Genomic DNA, 14355 nt, shown 5'->3' with positions numbered 1-14355 from the left:
CACCTGGCCAGAAAGAGAGTGAGAGCCCCTGCTTCATGGGTCTTTCAAAGGGACTTGTGAGGGGAGTGGTTACATGACAATGCAATATGGTTCCCTCTCAGTTGATAGGTGAGTCACAGGTGGGCAGGAGCAAATGCCTAAGTGTTGTGGGCTAAGGAGTTGATTAGTGCTCGTTGGGATGGCAGGAACAGGAACTGGGCTTGTAGCTAAAACACCTAGACTAATTGGACTTCCAATATCCTGGCTAATTTAGGATGTGGGGGAAGCGGTTGAGGATGGAATTAATATTCCATTGCTGTTAGGACTCACCTTCAGGACAGAGGGTAGAGAACACAGCCAAATTTCATTTGCCCATTGTCAATGGGTGCTGGCTATCACTGGCTGCACCCCATAACAGTTTTCAGACCTTGTTTATATTCCTGTGAACTTGTGATCTTCCCATTATTCACATTTTGAGTATTATGGTTATTGGTCATTTAAGCCCATGACTGTAGAGCTAACTAAATTGACGTATTTTCAAAAACTGATGAAGAAAGGGGAAGGGGAAAGATGGATTGTTAGACAATAGGGGGTAAAGGATGTGTGGCTATCTTTTTGGAACTGCACCAATGAAATACACAAAAGTTCTCCTGTAAATAACAGATTTTGGAAAACTGGTTTTGTTTTTCTCTGAATGGCAAGAAGAAACAGACAGGTAGATACAGTTCCCAAATACTCCAAAGGTAAGTTTTGGTCCAGGACCATTGCCAGGAACTCATTTTCAGTCTCCAACATGTGTATCAGAAACTCAAAAATCATCACTGCTGCTTCCCAAACACAAGATAGATTGGCAGGAAGCCAAGTCCAAAGAGAGAGCTAGATGTCCAACCAAGACACTAAGGTTGGGAAGCAGGCAACAAGATTATCAAGTCAAACTGTCTTTCCACATCACAAACAAATACACACATGACAGTTCATTGAAACATGAAATGATAAGGTGTTTAATTTGTTGTAGTCATTATGGCATTTCATCCATATTTCCTCACTGTATAGATTTTCACTGCATTGTTTTCAGATTCCTCCTAGTTAGAATGCAATTGAAAATTGAAGAAGAAAATTATGCACAGTTTTGTATCAATTCCTGTAATCACCGCATAGCACTAAGACATCCAATCACAAATGTGTGTAATCATATATGTGAGATAAATTTTTAAAATGTCGTTTTTCAGTATTTTTGGATAGAAAACCTAAGATGCCCATGATCCATATGAGAGTGCCTGGGTGCATTTACTGGCTCAGGTACCAAATTCTAGCTTCCTTCCACCGCAGTTTCCGGGAGGCACAGCTTATGGCTGCAGTCACTGGATCCCTGTAACTCATATGGGAGACCAGCTTTCTTTTTCCTGCATCAGCCATAACCCTCCACCACCCCACCTTCCTCTATGCTCCCTTCCTTCCACTCCATCAACCTCCCTACAAAAAAAGGGAAAGATTCAGTTTCAATATTACATTTATTTTGCTTTTATAAACTGAATTTAGTTGGGAGTAAAAAGGACAGTCACTTATTAGCCCAACATCAACTGGGATGATTTGAAGCTGATGAACAGAATCATCATGGGCTTATTCACACACATGCCTAGAAAATAAACCTGGTATCTGATGGGGCCCTTCAGTGGGAAGTCAGGACACAAATATGATGATTTAGCTTTGGTTTGAGATTCCTCAAATAGAGATGCTGGGTTCTAAGGATGAAATTTCTGAAGAGAAAGTCTAATGGAAGCTGCATTAAAGTTTCTAACCTAACAAAAGATCATACAGCAATGTTTCAATTTCTATTCACCAGAAACCATGGTCAGCTTATGTTCAAATGATATTACATCATGGAAGAAAGGGCAGAGGATTTACAGATACGTTATAAAACTCTGCATCATCCCACTGTCTTTTCTAATACTGGATATTGATTACATATAGTGGAATGTAGCTCTTTCCAAATCATGGCTGCTGAACTTCCAGCAAGCTTCGCTGCTGAAATGGTTTTTTAGTGGAAATTGTCAAGGGTTAACAACTCAGATTTATACACTATATTTATACACTGACCTAGTAAAATACATCATGACATGAAATTTTTATACTCTCAGGAGTGATCTTATTAATTCCAAAAAAATTGTAACTTAGATAGTATGGTGTATTTTTTCTTAAATTATGTTTTTAATTTGAAATTTTAAACTGAATCTAGTAATGTAAGCATGATTTTGTTATAATTCAGATGTACTTCATGGATATTGAGGGTAAATATTTTAAACTTCTTATTCAAATCAGCAAATACTTCTCTCTGTATTTGCCTTAAAACTAAAGGAAACAAATATACAATAACTATCCAAGTTGCCATTATTTTTAAAATTTGCACTAGGAACAAGCATCATCTCAAGAAAAATTACAGAACTCAGGGGAGGCTACTAATGCATCAGTAAGGAATCAGCTGGAATTCAGAATTAAAGAACTGGAATCTGAACTCTCCAAAATGAAAGCTGCTCAGAAAGATTCTAATAGGAGAGAAATGGAGAAATATAAGCAACTCTATCTGGAAGAAGTGGAAATTAGAAGAATATTGTCAAATAAATTAAATGAGTAAGTTAAAACAGGATGATTGATAATAAGTTCATTCATTTGTATCTTGGGTGTATCTCATTGTGACATGGTTGTGAGACAGTAGGAAGTCAGAGTTAACTACACAGCATAACTCTGTAAAATTAGTAAATAAAAATTACCATTTCAGTTTATGTAAAGCTTAATTACTGTTTAGCAAAGATTATCACTTCAACCCTAGGATAACCTAACCAAAGGAATGACCACTTTAACTCAATAGAGCAAATGATTCTAAACACAAACTGAACTTTTCCTTGATTGTTAATTCTTTAATTATTACTAGTACAGAGTACCTTAAAGATAAATGATTCCCCAGCTTTTTCATTCTGCTTGTGAAATATACCAGAAACGTAGAAAAATGGAATTCATTGTGTTTCAAAATAGATTTTTGTGGGTCCTGTAATGCCAGAATGCCATATGAACTCCTATTTGTGTCATACCTAACTCTACCCCTGATCCAATTCCCTGTTACTAATGCCCAAGATGGCTCTAGTGCCTGGACATCTGTCAATCCTGTTGGAGACCTGGAAGAAGCTTCTGGATCCTGCCTTTGACCTTCCCAGTCTTGGCCATTCTGGTTAGGTAACTGGAGAGTGAGCCAAAAGATGAAGGATTCGTTTCTGTGCCTCCTGACCAGCCTCTCTGTGTAACTCAAAATTTGAAACACATAACTTTAAAATTAATAAATCTTAAAAAAAAAGGAAATGAAATGTGTTCCACATAGAGGGAGTGTGTGGAAGCCCTGGCAGCAGTGATATAGCCTAAACACCCTTGGAAGTTCTGTAGTAGTTTGTGATTACTGACTTAGCTATCTAATTCTCCTCTAAAGATTACTGCTCCAAATTGTCCCTCAATGTTTAGTGTTTCTCAAGAAGTGGGAAAAATCAAGAAACCTGAGGCACGTGATAGTTTTCAAAGTAAACTTCTGAAAACGTCTTTTTAGGACAATTTCTTAAATCTCAAAACTGGTTTGCCGGAGTCCAGCTCCAGCCGAGAGTTCGGAGCTTGGGAAGGGTGCGTGGAGTCGGCGATAAAGAAAGACACAGACACTGACACTTGGTGCGTTCTCACAACAGCCCAAGAAAAAGCTGTCCTTTTTATTTACTCAAAACCTCACAAGCTTCTGCACAAGCAACTAATTATTCTATTTTTTTTACTTCAAGACTAAGGGGGCATGTACAGACATTCGGTCATTCCGTCTGCACTTCAGGGCTAAGCAGGTGTCCCCAGAGATAATTCTTTAAAACACTGTATTCATATTCTTCAAAGCAAGCCATTATTCATTCTTCAACAGTAGCCATGGAGCGGCAGCCAGGACTCCAAGGCCAAGGCACATGCGATTACTTGCTAATCAGTAGTACATTCCTACCACATTTCTATTTCTACAACTTGCCCGTTATTCAATGGGAAAATAATTTACAAGGGAAAAAATATAATTCTAAAAACAAAAATTACAAATATTAAATCCCCCTACAACTATAAGCTCTGCAACCCAATAAATAAAATAATAATCAAAAACATTTTTCTTTAATAAAAGCATCCTTAATTCCTCTAGCTAAAAATTATAAAAGCGGCTAAAACAGCTACATTTTCTATGCTTCAAAAAATTGCAAAAACAGGCTAGCCTATAAAATAACAATAACTATACTTAATGCCATAGCAATTTCAGCTCTCACTCCCATCACTTGCATTCCCGTGGATCCACTGGGTGCTACCTGACTGGCCAGGCCCTGGAAAGGAGGCGGATCCGCCTCACCTGTGACCACCTGTCTTCCTGCTGCCTCCTGGCCTTGAACCAGTCATTATTTTAGGGCAGGGCACTCGTGCAGTGCTCCCAACACTGGTTAGCTTTTTAAAAAAGTTTTCAACTGTGTATCTTTAAGGTCTGTAACATGTTTATGTGTATTTATAGGGAGAATGAAATCATTATTTCAGTTTACAAAATCAATGTGCTCATAATGTCACAATTACCATTTAAAGACAATTTTGCTAATGGCATTCCCATGAATGTTGTAAGGACAGGCATGCCAGAGACAGTGGTGCTCCCTGGTCACCATACATCACTGATAGCCATTTCCCACTGTTTTGAATCATCTATTAATTAGGAATCTCCCTACTTTGAATGGTTAAAAATGTTTGTACTTAGTAGATATGCTCTGATCAACCTACAGTGTTAAAAAAAACTGTGGAGTAGAAAACAGCATTTACTCCCATTGCCAGGTGTTTTTGTTTGTTTGTTTGTTTGTTTTTAATGCAAGTCAGTTAAATATTAGGGAAAAATAAAATATTAAGAGTTCGTCTTTTGTCATCTTAACAGATCTACTGTCATGTTAGCAGAGGTCAGAACCAAACTTCTCCTGGAGAAACTGCGGAACAGATGTTTACTCAACACTCTCACTGGAAGGCCTCTGCTGGAGTCAGGCTGCGTTGGAAATGTGAACAACACTTTAGAACTCAATAGACATCTAATTTCACAAGAAAACTTAATGATCCCAATCTCAAGACAACAAATTTCACATAACAGCATGGTGGATTATTTATTTATGGCTCGGTTTTCTTTTTCCTTTTTCTTTAATTTTTATGCCATTTTACTTTTTATTTGGTAAAGCACTGAATTTTACTGACTTATGCATGTTAGTCACACAATTGCTCCAACTAACACACAAAGGAAGTAAATTTTACATCATCCAATTTTTAATAATTTCATTCAATAAATTTAATCAAGTTGAAACCTTTTAAAATTTCCTGTAAAATTAGTTTTTAGTTAGATTTTAGAAACTGAACAACCCTGCCTAATAACATAGAATACACTTTGAGGAATTTGGCTCAGTGTCTAGTTGATTTTCACTGGACTGCAGTTCAAGGTTTTGTTGCAGTGTAAATTTCCCACAATCATTGTGAATGATTGGCATATAATTTTTTTAACAGATGAATGTTTCATTTTAAATGAATTCAGGATAAGTTGTGAATTAAGCCTATAACACTAAAAAAGATTTCTGCTTTCTATTTCTTTCTTTGTAACAGTACATACCTAATTGCTCTTACTAATAGTAGTTATTTATAAAATGTATCCATTGCAAGGAAAATGTGTAATTTAAGTAGTTAAATAAAGCAAATACCTTGCCATGACTTGAACAACTGATGATTATGCTGACAAATCTCAACTGTAAATACCAGTAAATATAAATAATTACATTCTTCCTCTTCACAAATCCATGTAAGCTGCACATTGTCCCCATCTCACAAAAATTCAGTTTAACAGACTTGAATAGATTTTTTTGCTAAAGAATTCTTAGCTAATGACTGAAATATTAAAAGGTCATTCTTATTCAATAAAGAATATATATCACTTTCAAACAAAAAATTTCATTCCCCGTTCTCTTCTTTGCAACAACATACACATATTTAGTATTGTTTGAAGCTGCCTTCATAGATTAATCTTGTTGCCGATGGTTCCTCACACCAACAGTTCAAATGGGGGAACTTACATCCTCTTAATTAAACTTGAGTATATTCATTTTTATTGATTTTTTTTATTTTTTGTAATAGTTGATCAGGGTGGTAAGAGTTAAAGATTAAGGGAAAGTGGATGAGACCACTGTTTCCAAATTTTATTTATCTTCTTCCTGTATCTGAGGGAATGGGGGAGACAAAGGGAGAAGCTGCACCCAGCCTCCCAACTGCCTCAGTACCCAAGGTTGGGGAACTGCCAACCAATGTCATCCCAAGGAAGAGTATATTTATTTTTAAAACAATTTTTTGCTGCCTCAAATAGATAACAATGTTACATTGTAATGTATTTTGTTAATGAAAAAGCACTAACCGTATTTTCTAACTTGTAATTTCAAGTGTATTAGCATTGTTATCATTTGTAGTGCTTTGTCACTATTGAATGACTTCAAATATTTCTATTTCTGAAATTTTCCATTCAAGTCTTTCTATCTGTTAAATGCAGGCCCCAGTCTCCCAAGGATTAACTCCACAGCTTAGCTTGTTTCTCAGAGCGTAACAGGATTGGCAATTTTGGCCTGATACATCTAGCCACTGGCTTAACCACAAGTTCCTGCTTCCTATTTGTCAAGTTATCTGCCAAGGGATTGGATAAACACTGGGAGGAATTCAAGGGATTTAGGGTGGCCACTACTGGGAGGAACTCAAAGGATTTAGGGTGGCCACTTGAGGACTGGATAAACACTGGGAGGAGCTAGGCAGAGTATAAAAGAAAGCCTGGAGTTGCAATAAAGATCAATCTATCATCAATCGGCATTCGGTGTACTGCGTGTTTTCTTGTAACCCTAGTCCCTCCGCTCAGATCAGGATACATGGCGATGCGGGCGTTGCCAACATCTGGAGGTCCCACCGAGATAGAGAAAGAGGGGATATGATGAAGGGTCATCCCAGGAGGCTGGCCAGCTGATTCAGGTAAGTGGGACGTATTGTAAGTCTCTCCTAAACTGGTAGGAGAGGGAGTTTCGTTTTGAAATATAGTCAGATTTTAGTTTTATTTTGAAATATGGTTAGGTTTTAGACTTATTTTGAAATATAACTAGGTTTTGGATTTATTTTGAAGTTTTAGGTTTATTTTGAAGTATAGTCAGGTTTTAGATTTATTTTGAAGTATAGTTAGGTCTTGGTGTTTAATTCATCCGGTGAAAAGGACGATAAAATGGGTTCTGCCTTCTCCCAGGATAAATTGGCCACCGAGCTTGAAGAACTTCTACATCAACTGGGGGTGCCAGTTAAAATTAAGATGATTAGAAATTTTGTTAAAGCCATTCAATCTAGTAGTCCTTGGTTTATTGTTTCAGGCAACTTGAGTATTCCCGATTGGAAACAGGTTAAGGCCAATTTACAATCCTGTTTACAAAAAGACTCAGATAATTTCCCCATTGTTAACTTTTCTTTGTGGCGCTTAGTCCGTGATTCATTATTTACTGATAAAGTGAAAGTTGAGAGACAGTTAAGAGAAGTACAGACTACTTTTGAAGAAATCCAGGGGTGGGAAGTTCTACGGTCCTTGGAACCCTGGAATGAGGCGGCCTCGAGTGAGACCACCTGGAGTGAGACCTCTTCTTTAGAGGAGAGTGAGGTCTCTTCTTTAGAGGAGACCGAAGCCTCTTCTTCAGAAGAGAACAAAGCCTCTTCCTCGGAAGAGAGTAAGGACAAACGAGATGAGGAGGTTTTCTTAAAGCGGAAAATTAAGGATAAGGAGAAGGTTTTCTTAAAGCGGAAAATTAGGGACATTAAAACAGGAATAGGTGCACATTCCTCTGGCAAATTATCCAGTTCAAGACCCCCACCATATTCCCCTAATTTTGTGACCCCTACCGCTCCTCCTGAGGAGGAAGCCGTGGGCCATTCACTCAATAATTACTCCACACGGCCATGGGTTGACGGCCTCACTGATCAGCTGGTGGGTGGGGTTCGATGCTTCCCTGTAATAGAGGTCCCAGTTCGAGGAGGTCCCCCTTGCTGGGAGCATCAGCCCCTTCAATTTAAAGACCTCAAAAATGTAAAGCAGGCTGTTAAAGATTATGGTGCACAGGCACCCTTTACTCTTGCACTCATAGAATCCTTTTCGAGTTTGAATCTTACTCCTAGTGATTGGATGCGATTGTGCCACTCTGCTCTCGATGGTGGCGACTTTCTCCTATGGAGATGGGATTTTCAAGATAGGTGCAGATTTTTGCTAAGCAGAACGCGGCTGGGGGACACGCAGATCAAAGCCTTGAAATGCTTACTGGCACTGGACCTTTTGAAGGCATCCAACAACAAGTTAATTATGACCTAGGAGTTTATGCTCAGATAGCAAATGCAGCCCTTGGAGCCTGGAAGGCCTTACCTAACGCTGAAACAGGAGACCACCTTTCCAAGGTCTTGCAAGGCCCTACAGAACCTTTTCAAGAATTTGTGGACCGTATTATGCAGGTTGCTACTAAGATCTTTGGTAACGTGGAACTGGCTATGCCAGTAATTAAGCATATAGCCTTTGAGAATGCTAATAAATATTGCCAGGATGCTCTCAGGTCTCACAGAAATAAGTCCCTGCATGATTATCTTAAAATTTGCAGACATATTGACTCCACCCATGCCCTTGGGCAAGTGATAGCAGCCACTGTTCAACCCCCCCCCCAGCCCCACCCTAGGGCACCTCCCAAAACCTGTTTCAGATGTGGACAGCTTGGACATTTTAAAAAACAGTGCCCCAAAATTCTGCGACAAGGAAGATCACCCCCGCAATCCTTGCAGGCCCCAGATCTTTGTCCAAGATGCCTTAAAAGCTATCACTGGAGCAGTGATTGTAGGTACAAATATGATGCCCAAGGCAATCCCCTATCTGGAAATGGGGTCAGGGGCCCGCTCCGGGCCCCCCAACCTCAGGTGTACAGAGCTCAGCAGACACCTGTAACTTCCGGAACAGCACAGACTCCTTTCAGAGTCCCTCTCCCACGGCGAGGAACACCAACATTTCAACCCTCCTCAGAGCAACACCAGGTAGCGCAGGACTGGACCTCTGTGCCACCTCTGGAGAGGTATTGACCCCCGCTCCTGGGGCCCCAATGGATAAAAACAGGAGTCAGGGGCCCCTTGCCTAGGAATACCTTGGGCCTGATACTAGGAAGAAGTAGTGTTACTATGCATGGGATCAGAGTACTCCCAGGAGTGATAGATGAGGATACCCCTGCAGAAATAGAAGTCATGGCAGAATCAGCCAAAGGCATTATAATCATTCCACCAGGAGCTAGATTTGCCCAGCTGATCTTGATCCCCAAGGTTCCAACTGACAACCCCATTCTTAAGAGAGATAGACAAGGAGGATTTGGAGATTCTGGCCCCTTGGCATGTTGGGTCTCCAACGTGCAAACCCGACCCACCTTACAGTTAGAGATAGAAGGAAGAAAATTCACAGGTTTACTTGATACCGGGGCTGACAGTACAGTTATATCCCAGGCACAGTGGCCAAGTTCCTGGCCATTAGAGGCCACCCCAACCATTCTCCAAGGGATAGGAACTTGTCAGCCACAGAAAAGCGCCAGGTTGTTAAGGTGGAAGGATCAAGAGGGGCATTCAGGAGTTTTCCAGCCGTATGTCTTATCACATATTCCTATCAATCTGTGGGACGAGATTTGTTGAGTGCCATGAATGTTGTATTGACCTCTCAGCCTGTGCCAAATATGCTTAATAGACAGGGATACTTTCCTGGAAAAGGTTTGGGCAGACATCTTCAAGGTGACCCCCAACCAGTCTGTGACAGGGTTAGGACATTTTTCGCAGGGGCCATTGTAGAGCAGCCTCGTCAGTTAGTGGAACCCATTAAATTAACATGGAAAACAGATGAACCAGTTTGGGTTGAACAATGGCCCCTTTCAAGTGAAAAATTAGAGGCTGCAATTGAATTGGTAAAGGAACAGCTTGAGGCTGGACATATTGTTCCGTCCACCTTTCCTTGGAACACCCCAATTTTTGTTATTAAAAAGAAAAATAATAAATGGAGGCTTTTACAAGATTTACGTGCAGTAAATGCCGTCATGGCCCCTATGGGGGCCACACAACCTGGTTTGCCATCTCCTGTGGGAATACCAAAAGATTGGCATATGCTTGTGCTAGATTTAAAAGACTGCTTTTTGTCCATTCCCTTGCACCCGGAAGATGCTCCACGTTTTGTCTTTACCTTACCGTCCATCAATTTAAAGGCCCCTTCCCAATGTTTCCATTGGGTCATGCTCCCACAAGGGATGATGAACAGCCCTACCATTTGCCAGATATATGTGGATAAGGCCTTAAAAGGAATTAGATCACAATTTCCAAATATTTATTTAATCCATTGTATGGATGATCTTTTGATTGCAGCTGAAACCCGTTCCATTCTGCCCTCAGCAGCACAATGTATTTATCAGGCTTTAGCCACAGCCGGGTTGATTGTTGTCCCGAATAAAATTCAGACAGATTTTCCTTATCAGTATTTAGGCCATCAACTTTTACCAACTGGTGTCACCCCTCAGAATTTGACCACCAGATTAAGTGATGTGAAGACTTTGAATGATCTGCAGAGTTTGTTGGGTGATATTAACTGGATCCGACCAATTTTGCATATTTCCACTGGGCAACTCAAGCCCCTTTTTGATATTCTTAAAGGTGATCCAGATCCTTCCTCACCCAGACAAGTGTCCAAAAAAGGCAGGGAATGTCTGCAGTTAGTCCAGCAGGCCATTAATAATGCTCATGTTAGTTATGTGGATTATAAGGCACCAATGAGGTTGTTGGTCTTTGCTTCTAATCATGCGCCTACAGCAGTGTTTTGGCAGACTGGACCTATATATTGGGTCCACTCCCCAGCATCCACTGGACAAATTGTGCAATCCTATCCCACTGCTGTTGTATCTCTGTTGTATAAGGCATGTAAGATCAGCCTGCAAATTTTTGTAAAATATCCTGATTTCATCTCCATCCCCTATGATTCCCAACAGGTGGTATGGTTGCAGAATAATATTGATGATTAGTCTGTCTTTTGTGCCACGGTTTCTTCTCAGTTAATTAATCATTATCCTTCCCATCCCTTAGTACAGTTTTTTAAAAGACATCCAGTTGTTTTTCCAAAAATAATTAGGCAACAACCCATATTAGGAGCTCATGTGGTTTTTACTGATAGGTCAGCTAAAGGCAAGGCTGCTATAGTTTCTGGACATGAAGAACGGGCTGTTTCCATCTCTCACAAATCAGCTCAAGCCACCGAAATAGCCGCTGTTCATTTTGCCCTTCAAATTTATCATGATGAGCCCCTGAATTTATACACAGATAGCTGCTATGTGGCTCATGTTATTTTACCTTTAGAAACTGCAGCCTATATAGCCCTGACCTCCTCAGTTTATTTGCTTCTTTTACAATTACAGCAGCAGATTTGTTGGGCATATAAGAGCGCATACCTCCTTGCCTGGCCCCCTAAGCGAGGGTAATGCACGGGCAGATTCGTTGACTCAGGTGTTGCACATATCCCTGACCATGGACCCTTATGAACAGGCAGTGCACCTTCATAAAAGGTTCCATCTCAATGCAGCTTCCCTGAGATTACATTCTAAGGTGACAAGAGAACAAGCCACCCAGATTGTCACCAATTGTGAAGTCTGTGCTCAAAATTGTTCTGTCCCATCCCTAGGGGTTAATCCCAGAGGGTTATTGCCCAATCATGTGTGGCAAATGGATGTTACCCACGTCCCTTCCTTTGGAAAACTTCAATATGTGCATGTTTCAGTTGATACCTATTCCCAAGTAATATATGCCTCCGCTCATTCAGGAGAGAAATTAAAAGATGTTAAAGCCCATTGTTTACAGGCCTTTGCCTATATGAGAGTCCCCAAACAAATTAAGACAGATAATGGACCAGCCTATGCTAGCCAGGGTTTTGAGAAGTTCTGCCAAGATTTTAATATAACTCACAAAACAGGCATTCCTTATAATCCTCAGGGTCAAGCCATTGTTGAACGTGCTAACCGCACCCTTAAAGTTTATCTAGAAAAAATAAAGAAGGGGGATGTGGCTGAGCATTGCAGCTCACCCCATTCCTTACTGGCATCTGCAATCTATGTGTTAAATTTAACTGTCACTAATGATGTAGCTCCTGCAGAGCGCCATTGGCTTCGCCCTGCTAATGAGAATAAAGGCCAAGTAAAATGGAAAGATCTGGCCACAAATAAATGGAGGGGACCAGATCCAGTACTAACGTGGGGGCGAGGCTCCATTTGTGTTTTTCCCCAGGATGAAGAAACACCCAGATGGGTTCCTGAGAGACTTACACGACAAATCTCCTTGGATCCAACTCAGCATGATCCCACTCCTAATGATGTTCTTGCAGGATAGGAGACCCTGACAGCAGTGGGGCAACTTCCTGGTATCCTGCCCATGAGAAACGCAGATCTCCAGCTGCTCCCCGATTTACCATTATATATATGTTACCCCTGTGAAATGGCATTTAACTGGCAGCATGGATGTTTTAGGAACAAAGCGGAATCTTGGCCATGGGGCTGATGGTCGTAGCCATTATTGCAGTACTGTTTACTCTTCTTTGCCACCTATGCAGGCAACAAGCCTGGGAGCAGGTCATTATTTGACAAACCATGGTGGCTTTAGCTGTGGAAAACCCTAGTGCTCAAGTTTGGTTGAACATGGTGTGATGGGCAGCCAGAGACGGGTAAGATCTGGCAGCACTGATGACCAACCTAAGACAGGGATTCCCCAGGTGGGGATCCCCATGACGGGTAAGGCGTCAACTGACTGCTGGACAACCTAAGACAGGCGTCCATTAAAAAAAAAAAACAAAAAAAGGGGGACATTCAGGCCCCGGTCTCCCAAGGATTAACTCCACAGCTTAGCTTGTTTCTCAGAGCGTAACAGGATTGGCAATTTTGGCCTGATACATCTAGCCACTGGCTTAACCACAAGTTCCTGCTTCCTATTTGTCAAGTTATCTGCCAAGGGATTGGATAAACACTGGGAGGAACTCAAGGGATTTAGGGTGGCCACTACTGGGAGGAACTCAAAGGATTTAGGGTGGCCACTTGAGGACTGGATAAACACTGGGAGGAGCTAGGCAGAGTATAAAAGAAAGCCTGGAGTTGCAATAAAGATCAATCTATCATCAATCGGCATTCGGTGTACTGTGTGTTATCTTGTGTTGTCACTCTGCGTTGTCTTTTTGTAACTCTAGTCCCTCCGCTCGGCTCAGGGTATGTGGCGATGCGGGCGTTGCAAACAGTTAAAAATAGGAATGAATTTTGAAGAGTATCTAATATTATGTTCAAGTCAAGTAGAAACACAGTATTTCTTCAAGTGTTGCACGGTTCTGTTTTTAGGGGTCGGCCTGGGGCTCTGGCAGTACATGTCACTCCCCTTATTCTTCTGAATTTTGAATATAGGAAATCAATGCACTCATTTTGTTACTAACACATACCAACAAGAGAATGTGACTGAGAGGTGCAAAGAGTATGGGGTACCAAACTGGCACATCAGATTAGATAATTTGCTCAGCAGCTGAAAACAGGAAAGAAATGCTCAACACTTCCAAAACAGGCAGCTTACTACAGAGATGCCAACACACTCTCACCCATGATTTTGTGAACACACATCTTGTCCAAGAGAGGTAGATCCAAGCATCCACACCAGAGGGCTTCACCCAAATCCCCTGAGGAAGGTGGAGCGAGACTGAGCCCATGCATTCCAACCAATGACTAGAAGTTGGGTGGACGTAAGTATGCTAGTAGGTAAAGAGCTCAGGTCTGCCTTTCCATTGTCTTATAAATAAGCAGCTACAAAAATAATTCACTTGTGGATTGACTTGTGTAAACAAGCTTATTTCAAGACAATTCCTATTATGGAGGGATTCTTTCAACAGTGTCTGGTTTCAATTAAAATTTTCTCTATGGTTAAAACGTGTATTTTACAAATTAAGTACACTGAATATTGCTAATATAACAGAAGATATATTAATTTATGCTCCTTTATTTAAAACATCAGAAATTCTACCTGTTTAGAAAGCTATTCTTCTGTCTCATGCCTAAAAATTATTGAAAAATTGCTTTACGGGCATTTTGTCAGTTATATTTTAAATCAATACATTTTTCTTGAGTATAGATAGTGCCTAGAACTCCATGCTGTAATAAGACATAAAGTCTGTTTCTGGCATCTAGTCAAATGGGTCTTACCTCACCCTTCTAAAATAAGATATATTTAGCAAAC

The 14355-nt window shown here is 40.6% G+C and overlaps 1 protein-coding gene across 1 annotated transcript in view; it reads left to right on the top strand.

Annotated features, from left to right (window-relative positions):
- LOC131483163 (ankyrin repeat domain-containing protein 26-like) overlaps positions 1–14355 on the top strand; it is a 33596-nt gene that overhangs the window by 4331 nt on the left and 14910 nt on the right. The window contains exons 3-4 of the mRNA XM_058680493.1: positions 2390–2607; positions 4943–5153. Of these exons, the coding sequence (XP_058536476.1) occupies positions 2390–2607; positions 4943–5153 (429 nt within the window). The remainder of the gene's footprint in view (positions 1–2389; positions 2608–4942; positions 5154–14355) is intronic.

The sequence above is a fragment of the Ochotona princeps genome, chromosome 24 (assembly GCF_030435755.1).
Source record: "Ochotona princeps isolate mOchPri1 chromosome 24, mOchPri1.hap1, whole genome shotgun sequence".
Classification (NCBI taxonomy): domain Eukaryota; kingdom Metazoa; phylum Chordata; class Mammalia; order Lagomorpha; family Ochotonidae; genus Ochotona; species Ochotona princeps.
Note: the sequence above shows the minus strand (reverse complement) of the source record. Positions and strands in the feature narration are given on the sequence as shown.